Raw genomic sequence first — 14,819 nt, forward strand, 5'->3', positions numbered from 1 at the left:
GTTGATGCTTGGCTGGGAAGAAGATAGGGTTGCCAACTCCAGGGTGGGAAATTCATGGAGATTTGAGGGGTGGAGCCTGGAGAGGGTGAGGTTTGAGGAGGGGTAGGACCTCAGACAGGTACAATGCCATAGACTCCACCCTCTAAACCAGCCATTCCCTCTTGGGTAACAATTGTTGCCAATCTTCAGGTGAGGGCTGGAGATCACTGAAAATTACAACTGCTCTTCAGGTTGCAGAGATCAGTTCCTCTGGAGAAAATGGTGGACTCTGTGTCATTATACTCTGCTGAGGTCACCACAGCACATTGATGCTGAGTGCCCAAGGCCTTGGCACGCTCCCAGAGCCTCTTTCTAGAGCTCGTTGTATTTATTTCCACAACGGGCCTTATTCCTAGTTATATATAATACACAAACATCATATACCTCATTCATGGTTGCGTTGTAAAAGAAATCTGTCCTGCCATTCATTTCCCATAATACATACTCTGATTCAACAATATTAATAAATGTATCACCATCATATCTGAAAACAAAAACCAAAAAGTATATCTTGACTAAAATAATAAAAAGGCAGATACCAAGGATTCATTTATATTTCTCTTTTGGAAATCAAATCACTGGAAAGGAGAAGCAACAGTTGGGCTTTGAAGAGATGTATTTCCACTAAGAGTTAGGATGTTAAACATATGGTCATAAGGGTAGGTGGAACAGGATTCAAGATAATAGCTGTATGATGGATTATCTAGTTGTAGACTATTTTCCCCCTAAGTATCTCATTGTATCCCAGTTGCTATGGGCAACTTACAACCATATGCAGTCTATTACAGTGGTTCCCAACCTTTTAGGTATGATGATCCACAAGTCCAAATTTATTTTGTAGAATGACGCATCCAGGGCTGGGCCAAGTTTTTTTTTGGTGCCCTAGGCAAACTATGACAGTGGCACCCATCTATTCCAGCATTCCATTTTCTATAGTGCCCAACCAGTTGTTTTTGGAGAAACCAACTAACATCACACAAAGGGTGCAGCTACCCCCAGTATGAACCCCAAGCAAGTGGGAATTCATCTCCTCCTCATCTGCCAGCTGGGCCAGAGCTTGAGTTTCAGGAGGTATGCTCAGGGTGATGGTGGTGCTGGGTTAAGAAGATACATGAAGATGGCTGATGGCGGTGAAGAAGTTGGTGGCAAGTGGCTCAATGCAGTTACAATACCTCTCCCACAGGAAGAGACAGCAGTGAGGCAATGTGGAGGGCACCAAGACAGAGCCCATGCCCACACATGCCTCTTTCTATCCTCCTCTGTTTTTTCCACGATACGCTGAACATCTCCCACTTACTCTCCAACATCCACCCCTTTCAGCTACTACTGTGAAGTTACTAGTTGCCAGACAGCTCCCCTCCCCATTATTGACACAAAGATGGAGAGGGAGATGAGAATATGAGATGCAGACAAAGAGGAAAGAAAGACAAGGTTGCAAAGGGCAGGAGCGTTCATTAAGGAGGGCCGGTCTGCAACCCATTTACAACCCAGTTTTGGGTCCCAATCTATAGGTTGGGAAACACTGGTTTATTACAATCAAACAACATTTAAAGGCCTTAACAAACTCAACACTCTCCCTTTTCTCTTTTATAGTGCCATATTTCCCTTTCCTGTCTACCAACAACAATATTTCCTCATATCCTTTATGTATCAGTGAAACTCAGCCTCTTATCCATGCAATTCCTATCATACAAAGTAAAAACAAAGTCATTTGATGGGGAATTGGGAGAAGGGCCCATGCCAAATACCTTGCTAATGCGTTTCTTCTGTGAGATCTTATAATATTTCAATTGTACTTACAGCATAACTAAAGGACGAAATGGATCTCCATAATAGACATCTATTGGGCAACCAAACGCTCCCTCATCATACTGTATTTTCTAGGGGAACAAGGTGATTTAGTAAAGATGTTATGTTTTCATTTATTTGTATCAATAGCTGACTGAAATAAAATGCTTAATGCTTACCAAATCTTCACTTGTCTCAAACCATGTATGTTTCCTAATGTAAGAAAAAAAGGTTATACTACTGTTAACTGTGAAGTTCTTCAACATTACTTATCCATAATCACAAAAAAGGATGGGACATTATGCCTTCTGGAAAGTATTTCAGCGTAACATGCACATCTACTCTATCAATGAGTTCTGGCTGTTCAATATTCTCCAGTGCTAAGCACTGAATAGAACTGATCATTCCACTTCAGAATGAGGCTACTTTAGGTGGAATGATGGAAGTGGAAATCACATAAGGATATTCCTCTACAGGTGTGGGGTAAAAATGGGTGGAGATTACTTCAAAAATTGAATTTTTTTTGTTAGACAAAGCAGGGACAAATGGTGGCACTGGGGGAGGTGTCAACTAGGTACCCCTTAATATGTGAGGTTCCTCAGGAGGCAGTCCTCTTCCTGATGTTATTTAACATCTACATGCACCCCCTTGCCAAGCTAGTATGGAGTTTCAGGCCGGGATGCTGATGACACCCAGTTATACCTGTTAATGGACGGCCGCCCAGATACTGCCCAGCATAACATGGCCATGGGTTTGGAGGCCATGGCAGAATGGCTAAAAAAGAGCCAGCTGAGACTGAATCCAACAAAGATGGAGGTTCTGTGATGGGGGGCTTCAGGGCTGGGGCACAAACTCCCCACTCTTGATGGGGTGCCATTGACATGGCCATGTTATGCCATGGCCATGTTATGCACAAACTACTGACACCGGCACAAACCATCATTATCTAAGGGGGCCCAGGTCACCAATGTTGCCAGTCTGGCATTCTTCCATCTATGCCAAGTGTGGAACTAGCCCGTTTCCTATTGTGCCCTGACCTAGCCACGGTAATCCATGCAGCGGTCACCTCCAGGGTAGACTACTAAGAGAACATAAGAGAAGCCAATGTTGGATCAGGCCAATAGCTCATCCAGTCCAACACTCTGTCACACAGTGGCCAAAAATACCAGGTGCCATCAGGAGGTCCACCAGTGGGGCCAGGACTCTAGAAGCCCTCCTACTGTTGACTCCCCCCAAGCAACAAGAATACAGAGCATCACTTGTCCCGGAGTCTCTATCTATACCTAGTGGCTAATAGCCACCGATGGACCTCTGCTCCATATGTTTATCTAATTCCCTCTTGAAGCCTTCTATGCTTGTAGCCGCCACCTCCTGTGGCAGTGAATTCCAAGTGTATCCCTGATGGATTAAAGTACCCTGGTCCTGCTCCTACATTTAAGAACATAAGAACATAAGAGACGCCAATGTTGGATCAGGCCAAAGGCCCATCCAGTCCAACACTCTGTGTCACACAGTGGCCAGAAATACCAGTGCCATCAGGAGGTCCAGCAGTGGGGCCAGGACATTAGAAGCCCTCCCACTGTTGACCCCCCCCCCAAGCACCAAGAAGACAGAGCATCACTTGCCCCAGAGCCCCTAGCTATACCTTGTGGCTAATAGCCACTGATGGACCTCTGCTCCATATGCTTATCTAATTCCCTTTTGAAGCCGTCCATGCTTGTAGCACCCACCACTTCCTGTGGCAGTGAATTCCATGTGTTAATCACTCTTTGGGTGAAGAAGTACTTCCTTTTATCCGTTCTAACCCGACCGCTCTGCAGTTTCATGGAGTGCCCACGAGTTCTTGTATTGTGAGAAAGGGAGAAAAGTACCTCTTTCTTTACCTGCTCTTTCCCATGCATAATCTTATAAACCTCGATCATGTCACCCCTCAGTCGTCTTTTCTCCAAGCTAAAGAGCCCTAAGCGCTTTAACCTTTCCTCATAGGGAAAGTGTTCCAACCCTTTTATCATTCGAGTTGCCCTTTTCTGCACTTTTTCCAAAGCTATAATATCCTTTTTAAGGTGTGGTGCCCAGAACTGCACACAGTATTCCAAATGAGGTCTCACCATTGATTTATATAGGGGCATTATTATATTGGCTGATCTGTTTTCAATACCCTTCCTAATAATCCCCAGCATAGCATTGGCCTTCTTTATTGCAGTCACACACTGTCTCGACATTTTCAGTGAGTTATCCACTACAACTCCAAGATCTCTCTCTTGCTCAGTCTCTGCCAGTTCAGACCCCATCAATGTGTATTTATATTTAGGATTTTTGGCTCCAATGTGCATCACCTTGCACTTGGCCACATTGAACCCCATTTGCCATGTTGACGCCCACTCGCCCATCCTTGACAGATCCCCTTGGAGTGCCTCACAATCCTCACTGGTTTTCACCACCCTGAACAACTTTGTATCATCCGCAAATTTAGCCACTTCACTGCTTACTCCCATCTCCAAATCATTAATGAACAAGTTAAAAAGCAGTGGACCAAGTACTGATCCCTGCGGTACCCCACTGCTTACCACCCTCCACTGAGAAAATTGCCCACCTACACTCACTCTCTGTTTTCTATGAACTAGCCAGTTTTTGATCCATAAAAGGACTTGTCCTTCTATCCCATGATTTTTGAGCTTACTTAGGAGCCTTTGATGAGGAACTTTATCAAAAGCTTTCTGGAAGTCAAGGTAAATAATATCTATTGGATCCCCCTTGTCCACATGTTTGTTCACCCCCTCAAAGAACACTAACAGGTTAGTGAGACAAGATCTTCCCTTACAGAAACCGTGCTGAGTCTGCCTCAATAGGTTTTGTTCATCTATGTGCCTACTAATTCTTTCCTTAATAATGGTTTCCACCAATTTACCCGGTATCGACGTCAGACTGATTGGCCTGTAATTTCCCGGATCTCCTCTGGAACCCTTTTTAAAGATGGGAGTGACATTTGCTACCTTCCAATCCTCAGGAATGGAGGCAGATTTTAAGGAAAGATTACATATCTTTGTCAGGAGATCTACAAGTTCACATTTGAGTTCTTTCAGAACTCTCGGATGTATGCCATCTGGGCCTGGTGATTTTTCAGTTTTTAAGTTGTCTATCAGTTTTAGGACCTCCTCTCTCGTCACCTCAATCTGACTCAGGTCTTTCAACACCCCTCCTGAAATCAGTGGTTCTGGAGTGGGCAAGCACTTCTCATCTTCCACAGTGAAGACAGAAGCAAAAAAATGAATTCAGTTTCTCAGCCATTTCCCTATCATCCTTCACTACTCCTTTTACCCCTTGGTCATCCAAGGGCCCCACTGCCTCCCTGGCTGGTTTCCTGCTTCTAATGTATTTGAAGAAAGTTTTATTGTTGGTCTTTACATTTTTCGCTTTTTGCCTGCCTGATCACAGATTTGCATTTTATTTGCCACAGCCTGTGTTCCCTTTCATCAACCTCACTTTCCACCACTTACCTTTTACAGCTTCCATTACTTTGTTAACCATGCAGGCTTTTTTCTAGTTTGGTGTATTACTTTGTTTGTTAACTATGCAGGCTTTTTTCTATAACTATTTGTGCCTTTCCTAACCTGCGGTATATATTTTTTCTGAGCTTCTAGCATTGTAGTTTTAAATAGTTTCCAAGCTTCCTCAATGGTTTTGACCCTTTCTACTTTTCCTTTCAGTTTATTCCTCACATGTCCCCTCATATCAGAGAAGTTACCCCGTTTAAAGTTAAAAGTGGTTGTGTCAGTCTTTTTGGCCAATTCCCTATTTATAGAAATGTTGAACTCAATAACATTATGGTCACTGTTCCCAAGTGGTGCAATCACTTTTACATCCGTCACCAGGTCTTGGGCGTTACTTAGGACCAAATCTAGGATCGCCTCTCCCCTGCTAGGTTCTGTGACCATGACTCTAAGTCGCTGTACGCTGGCCTGCCCTTGAGACTGATCCAGAAACTCCAACTGATCCAGAATGCGGCGGCACAAGTCCTGATGGGAACATCATGGACAGTACATATTCAACTTCTGTTGCACCAGCTACACTGGCTTCCAGTGGAGTACCGTGTCAGGTTCAAGGTTTTGGTACTGATCTTTAAGGCCATGAGCAGTCAGGGACCCATGTATCTTTGGGACTTTCTCAGCCCTGGCTCCAACCTGGTGGAACTTTCTGCCAAATAGCATCAGGGACCTGCGGGATTTAATGCAATTCCGCAGAGCCTGTAAGGCAGAGATGTTCTGCCAGGCTTTTGGTTGGGGACAGCGATGGGCTTGGCTGGCACCCCCTACTTTATTCCATAATTTTTCTTTCGGCGACCTCTTGGTTCTGCCTGCGAGGTGGCAACACAGTCCAGGACTGGCTTAAAATTTGACTCATGGATGCCATCTGGGAATTGTTTTTAAGATCGTACTGAATGTTTATATTATATTTTATTTACTGTTGCGCATTGCCCAGAGCCCTGTGAATGCAGGGATTGGGCAATTAATAAATTTAATTTATAAATAAATAAAAATAAATTGCTCCAGCAGTGTAATGGGCTTTTCTGGAGGCAAGAACCATTTGGTAGCTGAGAGCTGTTTCATCAATATCATTTTAGGCTGCTCTATTTATTTTATGTGCTTTTATGCTCTTGCTTGCTTTTATTAGTTGTTTTTATTGTGGGTCATATTTATTGTATTGGCTTATTTTTATTAATTTGGTCTTGTTTGCTTGTTTTTGTTTTATTGTTACAATTGTGAGCTGCCTCAAGCAAGTCTGCAGAGACAACCCACAAAACCAAGCAAACAATCAATAGCCAGGAAGCTGGAGTGGGAAGGGGAAGCAGCAAAATCACTCCCTCCTTTTTTCTTCTGTCTGTGGAACATGAGATCCTATTAATTGTCATGGAGCCTAGAAGTCTGGTTTAGAGAATTCAAATAATTCCTCTCCCTCCCAGATGCTAGGTGAGTCTCCTCTTCCCTGATTCATAGACTGCTGTTTTGAATGTCTGAGGTGCCACACATTAATGCATCATAGAAAATGTAGTCTTTTGGGTGCCTGACATGAAGATGAAATAGGTAAAAATAATTATAATGGATACAAAATAATTTTTGAAATGAGAGCAAAATGAAAATAAAAATTTAGCTCAATGAAGATGTAAGATTGCTGATCGGTAACTGACAAAGATTAAAAGTCAATCCTTCAAGAAGCAGATAAAAATTAATTACAAGTCATTTTAATTATAAGACTTTGTTAGACCCATTCTAATCTGGTTTCAGGCCTGGTTATGGGACTTTAACAGCCTTGGTCATCCTACTGGATGACTTGCACCAGGAGATGGACAGAGAGAATGCAACTCTGCTAATTCTCCTGGACCTCTCAGCAGCTTTCAGTACCATCAATAATCGGATCCTTCTGGACTGCCTATCTGAATTCGGTTTGGGAGGCACTGTTCTGTAATTGTTCTAGTCCTACCTGGATGGTAGGTTTCAGAGGTAGTGATGAGGGACTGCTATCCAGCCCCTTGGCCTTTGGCCTATGCAGTCCCACAAGGTTCCATCTTGTCCTCGTGCTCTTTAACATCTATATGAAACCCCTCGCTGAGGTCATCCAGACAGCTGGGCTGGGTTTTCACCAATATGCAGATGACACTCAGCTCTATCTCGTGCTTCCAGGGAGGCTGTAGAAACCCTGAACTGGTGCCTGGAGAAAGTTTTGGTGTGGATGTGGGCTAATAAACTGAAGCTTAATCACAAGATAGAAGTACTACTGGTGGGTGGAACGTCTAACCTAGGATTGAAGGTGTCACCTGTTCTGGATGGGGTTGTACTCCCCTTGAAGGAACAGGCCCATAGTCTGAGGGTGATCTAAGATGCAGACCTACTTCTGCCACAGGAGGAGGCGGCGGCGGCTACAAGCATGGATGGCTTCAAGAGGGAATTGGATAAACATATGGAGCAGATGTCCATCAGTGGCTATTAGCCACAAGGTATAGGTAGTGGGGCAAGTTATGCACGTTATTCTTGGGGGTTGGGGGGGGGGGTCAACAGTGGGAGGGCTTCTAGTGTCCTGGCCCCACTGGTGGACCTCCTGATGACACCTGGTATTTTTGGCCACTGTGTGACAGAGTGTTGGACTGGATGAGCTATTGGCCTGATCCAACATTGACTTCTCTTATGTTCTTATGTTCTGAATAAACAGATGGCAGCTGTGGCCAAGAGTGCCTCATACCAGCTTTGATTGGTTAGTTAGCTGGGTCCTTTCCTAGACAAAAGAGATCTAGCCACGGTGGTGTATGCCCTGGTTCCATCTAGATTTGATTATTGCAATACCCCCTACAAAGGACTGCCCATGAAAAGTATTTGGAAACTTCAGTTGGTACAGCATGCTGCAGCCAGAATATTGTCTGCAGGGAGTTGTAGAGACCATACACTGGTTTCCAGTTTGCTTCCAGGCACAATTCAAGGTGCTAGACTTGACCTTCAAAGCCCTATATGGTTTGGGACCAACATAACTGAAGCACCACCTAATCCCTGAACCTGCTCAACCATTACGGTCATCTTTGGAGGCTCTGCTTCGGGTGCCCCACCTTTTGAGATTAGGTGGGTGGCAACCAGTGTTCCCTCTAAGCTGAGCTAGTGTGAGCTAGCTCACAGTTTTTTAGCCTCTGGCTCACACATTTTTGTCTCAGCTCAGGAAAGAAGACTTCAGAGCAAACTGATTTATGCAGTAGCCAAATTGCTTGCTCACAACTTTAATGCCAGTAGCTCCCAATGTAGAGTTTTTGCTCACAAGATTCCACAGCTTAGAGGGAACATGATGTCAGCTCTGACAGTATCGGTCACCTATGTCTGTGTCTATCTGAATACAGTCCCTAAACATGTATACAAGAACAAGCTGCTGATCAGCACTCTGAAAACAGATCTCTCTTTCCTGGAGTGGTGTGCAAGACGGTATACAACAGTGTGAATGCAGCCTATTGCTTGCTAGAGATCTCTGGATCAGAAGAATACTAGAAACATATTTCTAACCACTTTGTCTATACTTTGTATAAATTTCTTACTGAGGTACAATGAATGTAAAGTTCTGATCCTTACAACTTGAAGGTCTGTGGATGCAAAACAGATAAACAGAATTATATAAATTAAATAGGATTCTTTGCAAATATGACAACTTTTAAAAACCTGAGAGAACTAGCTTAGTTAAGTGAGCAGTCTTGTATAAAATATATACCATGGTAGACTGCTGAGGTGCGAATTAGATGAGCACGAAGCTGCCTTACCTCTGGAAGTCGCAGGCTTGCACCACTATGCAGTCAATATGTCACAATGTTTGTTCCCTCCACATGAGGTGATACATCATGTACCCCTGCTTGTTTAAATATAAATCACACTGCCAACAATTGGGCTTGCACAAGTCCTGAATATTTCAGTGTGTGAATAAACTAAGGATACTCTTACATACTTAAAAAGATAGATATATGAATCTGACAGTTGTGTTGTTATAGTATTTAATTGAGTTTTTGTTACTAAATAAATAAAAAAGAGTAGGGAATTGAAATTCTAACTTACCTTTTAACCTTCAGGTGCTGAACATAAGGGCAGCCAACATTTATGTGAAAGAGCTGGTGGAAAAAACCTTCAAATTAATATTACATACATTTTAAAACTTGTTTTTTATGGTTTAGTTAACAATATAAAAAATACAAAACAAAGAAACCTATAACTCTGTAAATGCACATTCCTAACCCTAACTCCTTTTGTTACTTATTCATATTTATTTATTATTTATTTATTGCTTTAATTTCTATTCCGCCTTGCCGGACAAGCTGGCTCAAGGCGGTGTACAACATTCACAATGACATAAAACATCACAATGACATATCAATGGTAAATGAACCAAAATGCTATAATATCAAAACATATGGCCTTATACTAGTTCAGAAGATTGTTCTTCCAAAACAGCAATTATAGACTACCACCCCTCCATAACGCAATCCTCTTTTAATACATAAATAACCTTCACAATTGTGATAATACACACCAAAAACAGTATAAAGATTTCATTTCCATACATCCACACACCACTGTCAATGTATAAACACCCACGATTATGAATGTTTTGTATGCAATGAAGCAAAGTTGTGGGAATTAAACCTGAGAGGGATGATGCAATGCAGTAACTGAGAGTTCAAATCTTGCTTTGGCCATGACATCATTAAGCCTCCCCTACATCTGCAGTGTAGAGGTGCTATTTGGTGAAAACCATGTGTTTCCTGGGCTGTATGCCAGTTTTCCCAGAAGGCCTCATAGCATACTCTTGAGAAAGTTTCAGGCTGGGGAAATGGTGCAGGAGACAAGGCTGAAACACCTTCTCTTGTACCACAGTTCTCATCCTAGTCAGGCACCACATATGTAGGAATTAAGGAGAACTTACAGCTCACATGTGTTGCATGTATAACACATGGTAGGGACCCAGATCCAAGCACTGTAATCCATATGTGAAGAAACATTGAGCTTTTGACCCTGAAATTTATTTATTTGATAGATGTAGGCTGCAGTCACACGGAACATTAGCCACGCTACAGAGACTGAAGTCAGGCGGAGTTTCCGGGCGCGATCTCACCGGCACATCTGGGAAGTGTAGCGCTTCCGTGGCTCAACCGAGGCTTCCCGCCGAAACCGCGCTGCAAAAAACTAGTACCTCGGAGGTACTAGTTTCCGGAAACTGCGGGGCAAGGGCGGGCGTCTGATCGCGTTTCCGGTGGCATCCGGCGCCCGCCCATGTCTCCTTGCAAAGACGGTTTTTTCCCCCCCAAGTCTCCGTGGATGCGCACAAGCAACCAACGGAGCATGCACATTTTTGGTGTACACAACAAAAAACCCCACTTGTTTGCCGCACCACGTGCTTCTTTGTTGCACGCAGGATCGTCCTGTGATCAGCACCTCTCCCTTCCCACGGAACCTCCACGGAACCTCCAGGGGAGGTCTGATCCCTTAACCGCGCGTTAGTTTGCCCCGGGGCAAACAGCCACGCTTCCCCCCCGAAGTTTCCTGTCCATATGAGCCGTAGTATCTTTGATGCCTCATGTCGGTAGCAGCAAAACTAATTTCTGCTAAATATTGATTAAACAGTAAAGGAAGTTGTGAAACCAAGCAGTTTTAAGTAAAATAAGGAGGTTATGTGAGAATTATAGGAGGATGTCAAAAGACAGATAAGAGCATTGGAATGTTAACCATACAGCCAGTTCATATAAGTAATAAGTGGGGGATGGTTGAAGACAAGAGAATCTGATACAAAGGTATCGCATGGCATGGAACAGAGACAGGCTGCTTGAAAGGGTGTTTGCTTAATTTTAAGTGCAGGGAGGACTAAAATCAGCAGGAGGAAGTCTGTTTTCTGCAGTTTTCATGAGGAAATGGTTAATTTAAAATCCAGTAGGCTTCCTTTACTAGCCTGCAAGGGGTGTTTGTGTGGTTTGGCAGCTGCTTGTGCTGAGAGTGGATAAAATAGGTATGAGTACTGTGGTTAAGACGCTGAACTGCAGACCGGAAGGTTGGTAGTTCAGCAGTTCTGAGTGCTACATGACGGAGTGAGCTCCCATCTCTGGTTCCAGCTCCTGCCAACCTAGCAGTTCGAAAGCAAGAAATTGCAAGTTGATGAATAGGTACCACTTCGGTGGGAAGGTAACAGCATTTCGTGCGCTTTGGCATCTAGTCATGCCGGCCACGTGACCATGGAAACGTCTTTGGACAGCACTGGCGCTTCGACTTGGAAATGGAGATGAGCACCGCATCTCTAGAGTCATATTTGACTGGCTTTCGAGCAAGGGAAACCTTTACCTTTACTGTTTTTGTAGCCTAGTGTTGCCACTGGCCAATGGCAAGGGAGTTTGTAACATAGTGAGGCTTTGCCACAATCTGGGCACTGGAAGGCAGGCTGGGATAACAGCCAGGACCCTGACAGAGAGGCAGGGGAACAAACATGGTGTATTTTCTGTCCTACTTAAATGATAAAAATTTTTGGAATAACTTACCTCCAAAATAGATTGCCGGTAGGAATACTTTCTCCTTTAAATGTGGAGAGAATGGATGGACAATATGCAAGGAACTCTTATATAGGAAGTCTTAATTTAAAGCACCAGTAGTGTTTCACTAGAAAATGCCTTAAAATTCTATTTGTAATATTTAATTAACATTAATTTTCATTCTGTTCTTACCTCGTTGCTTGATGAACATGTTTTTCCAGAGGAAGAAGGTTTCAGCTCAATTGTCATAACACCTGTTGATTTAGAGCTAGACGGAAATCCCCCCCCCAAGAAAAAAGATGTTAAAATTCACATGTGCTTTAAAAGTGTTTGTTTTCATTATAAATATATCTATTTTTTCCATTTTCAAATTACTAATGTGCACAAGTATATCTGGACCCTCGGTATGCAGAGAACACTGTATGAAAAGTACTCTTATATGTTGTCTATACAAACCTGAGATGTACTACTATGTGCTTACTGATGCAGAGAGTTTTAAAAATGAATTTACCTTAAATACACTTAAAATTACTTACCTATAACTGGGATTCTTTGAAAAAAATGCTCTCACACTCAAACATATGAGTACTATGTATAACTGTGTCCCAGCCCAAGGGCTCTAGGCCTCAGACCCAACCCTCAGCCACCCCACAGCATCCCCGCTTACCAGTGCTGAGCCAATACAACTGGTCGCCCGACAGTGAGGAGCCCCACAGCGGGACAGGGGAAGCGGTGAGGAAGGGCAGCTCAGAGTCAGGGTGGCCGCAGGAGATGGAACACAACCCCAACAACTGACAAGAGGGACCAGGAATCCCTGCAGCCCTGATGCTGATACAAGGACAGCCCCAGCAGACGTGGCCCTGGGCCCGTAAAGGAGCTGCGACAAGCCAACTGAGCAGAGCATGTAAAGGACGCTGGAGCTGCGACAAGCCAACTGAGCAGAGCACAGGGGTGGGGCTGGGTTGGTCAGCCAGGGCTCAGTGACAGTGAGGACTTCTCAGAGGAGGAGAGGCTCTGCGTAGCCAGTCCAGAATCAACAGAAACCAACCAGCAGGAAAATTAGGTGCAGGCATGCCAGGACTTACAGCCAAAAGCCAGAGTAAGCTGTGAGATGTACCCACCTCATCAGGGAATCCCTGTAAGATGGAAAGGTGGGAAGGATGGCATTGGGCAAAGAGGTAGCTCTAGAACAAGGCTGAGATATAGTGTCCTGATGGCTGGCATCCTCCTGGTAGGCACAGAGAGGCAGTTTCTAGGCATCAGAGTTTGTAAAGCAATTCCAGGGCCGACATCATATTTTTAAAGTTAATTGATTGTATCCTTTGTACTGTTTTTATCTGGTGTATTTTATGTTGAGTCCCAATCAGGTGAGAGGGAGCAGGATATAAATTTGACAAATGAATAAATAAATAAACCTCCACAAATAAAACTCCAAGTGTGCAGTGCTGTTTGTTTTTTGGTATTGCTGCTATTGTTGTGTGTTAAATGCCTAGGGTTGCCAGGTCTCTTACCTGTTGAGGCAGGGGGGAGAAGCTCCCCATTCAGGACATTCATGCATGTAGTATGTGCACACACGCTGCAATGACATCACCCAGAAGTGACATCATCATGCTAGGCACGTCACCAGTGGACGCTCGAGCATTCAGCTTGAAAACTCACAAATCACAAACCTTTATCGGCATAACAGCACAAATCCATATAAAATACACTAAAATCTGTTGTCAGAAAGAACATCTCCTCGAGGCCTGATACAGGAATTTTGCTACAGATTCAATTATTTCACTCTTATTTGAGGCTAAAAGTATAAAGGTCTTGTGATCATCGGATTGACCCTCCAAAAGTAGCAGGACAGGTTTTAAAAATACAGTATGAAGGTTATCATAAAATTTACAATGCAAAATAGCATGATTATTATCTTCAGTCTTGCTCATCCCACATGGACACAACCTATCTGTATATGGAATTTTTTTAAAATCTCCCATATAACACCATAGATGAGAGAACATTAAAACGAGCTAACATAAACGCCCCACAAAGATAAGGATCACACAGACAAGATAAATATTCAGGAAGGGAAGGGCCAGATAAAAGCTCCCAATGCACAGGGGAACAATGTCCAGAGGCCAGGCTTTTCAGTTCTCATAACTCAATATCAATAAGCCTTTGCTTGATCAAGGCAAAATCTTGCTTCTCCAAAAGCAAAACCAAGTCAGTAATGTTAAGTCCAGTTACTGAAATTTCCTCATCATTGGCTGCGGTCACACGCAACATTAGCCACGCAAGAGATACGGAAGACAGGCGGAGTTTCCGGGCGCAATCTCACCAGCACATCTGGGGAGCGTAGCGCTTCCGTGGCACAACCGAGGCTTCCTCCCGAAAACGCGCAGCAAGAAACTGCGGGGCAAGGGCGGGCGTCTGATCGCGTTTCCGGTGGCATCCGGCGCCCGCCCATGTCCACTTGCGAAGAAGGTTTTTCCCCCCCCAAGTCTCCGTGGTTGCGCACACGCACCCAACGGAGCATGCGCATTCGTAGTGTACACAAAAAAAGAAACCCAGTTCGCCGCGCCGCACGCTTCTTCGTTGCGCGCAGGCATGTGTTGTGATCAACGCCTCTCCGTAACCACGGAAGCTCCACGGTACCTCCACAGAACCTCCACAGGAGGTATGATCGCTTTACTGCGTGTTAGTTTGCCCCGGGGCAAACAGCCACACTTCTCCCCCGCAGTTTCCTGCGCGTGTGACCGGGGCCTATGTAGGTCAACCAATCAGATAGATGAGATTCAGAAAGCATATGAGTAATGAGACTGTTAGGATCGCATCTAAAATAAAGGCGTAGCCAAAATTTAATGGTTATGATCCAAGCCTTTGTAACTAACTGTCCTTGATTCAACTCCAAGCATAATATACGCACTCTGGAAGCCCTAAAATTTTCCTCAGGAACTTAGCTTAAACACGTTCCATC

At 44.0% G+C, this 14,819-nt stretch overlaps 1 protein-coding gene across 1 annotated transcript in view; it reads right to left on the reverse strand.

Moving 5' to 3' along the window:
- LOC107121507 (desumoylating isopeptidase 2) overlaps positions 1-12,106 on the reverse strand; it is a 74,584-nt gene extending 62,478 nt beyond the window's left edge. The window contains exons 1-5 of the mRNA XM_015424417.1: positions 12,050-12,106; positions 9,402-9,454; positions 2,007-2,040; positions 1,840-1,919; positions 424-523 (exon numbers count right to left, since the gene is read on the reverse strand). Coding sequence (XP_015279903.1) covers positions 424-523; positions 1,840-1,919; positions 2,007-2,040; positions 9,402-9,454; positions 12,050-12,106 — 324 coding nt within the window. The remainder of the gene's footprint in view (positions 1-423; positions 524-1,839; positions 1,920-2,006; positions 2,041-9,401; positions 9,455-12,049) is intronic.
- Between the last annotated feature and the right edge of the window lie 2,713 nt (positions 12,107-14,819).

This window comes from Gekko japonicus, unplaced genomic scaffold (genome assembly GCF_001447785.1).
Source record: "Gekko japonicus isolate JY-2015 unplaced genomic scaffold, Gekko_japonicus_V1.1 scaffold26, whole genome shotgun sequence".
NCBI lineage: Eukaryota > Metazoa > Chordata > Lepidosauria > Squamata > Gekkonidae > Gekko > Gekko japonicus.